The sequence below is a fragment of the Penaeus monodon genome, chromosome 24 (genome assembly GCF_015228065.2).
Source record: "Penaeus monodon isolate SGIC_2016 chromosome 24, NSTDA_Pmon_1, whole genome shotgun sequence".
In the NCBI taxonomy this organism is placed as follows: domain Eukaryota; kingdom Metazoa; phylum Arthropoda; class Malacostraca; order Decapoda; family Penaeidae; genus Penaeus; species Penaeus monodon.
Window position 1 is genome coordinate 22,573,189 of NC_051409.1, and position 341 is coordinate 22,573,529.

At 36.7% G+C, this 341-nt stretch overlaps 1 protein-coding gene across 1 annotated transcript in view; it reads left to right on the forward strand.

Moving 5' to 3' along the window:
- The window catches only part of LOC119588651 (GDP-fucose transporter 1-like), a gene marked incomplete in the record, with an annotated part of 35,134 nt that extends 35,056 nt beyond the window's left edge, over positions 1 to 78 (forward strand). Inside the window, 1 exon segment of the mRNA XM_037937288.1 lies at positions 4 to 78. Within this exon segment, the coding sequence (XP_037793216.1) occupies positions 4 to 38 (35 nt within the window).
- Positions 79 to 341: the final 263 nt, after the last annotated feature.

Consider the following 341-nt stretch of genomic DNA (forward strand, 5'->3'; position numbering starts at 1 on the left):
CAGAGAAAATGGAAGCGAAGGGGCCTGAGAAGTGCTAGATCCTGCACCCAGATTCGCACCATTGAGGCGAAACTGTACATTCAGTTGTTTAAAGATGCATGGGTTACCTCTGATCTTATTAGATAGGCTACAAGCAAAGTTTCTTGAGTTGGGCTTACCCAGTGTTTGATATTATTTTGTTACTGTATTGGTAGTTTCTCTTATATTTTGTTAAGCTGTGATTAACAGGCATGATAGTCCTATATGACTAAAACCAAATTATTTCTAGGTATACATACATGCAAAGTATTAAGACTATGCACTTCTGTGATTATTTATTGATATGTAGCATGCCATACAAA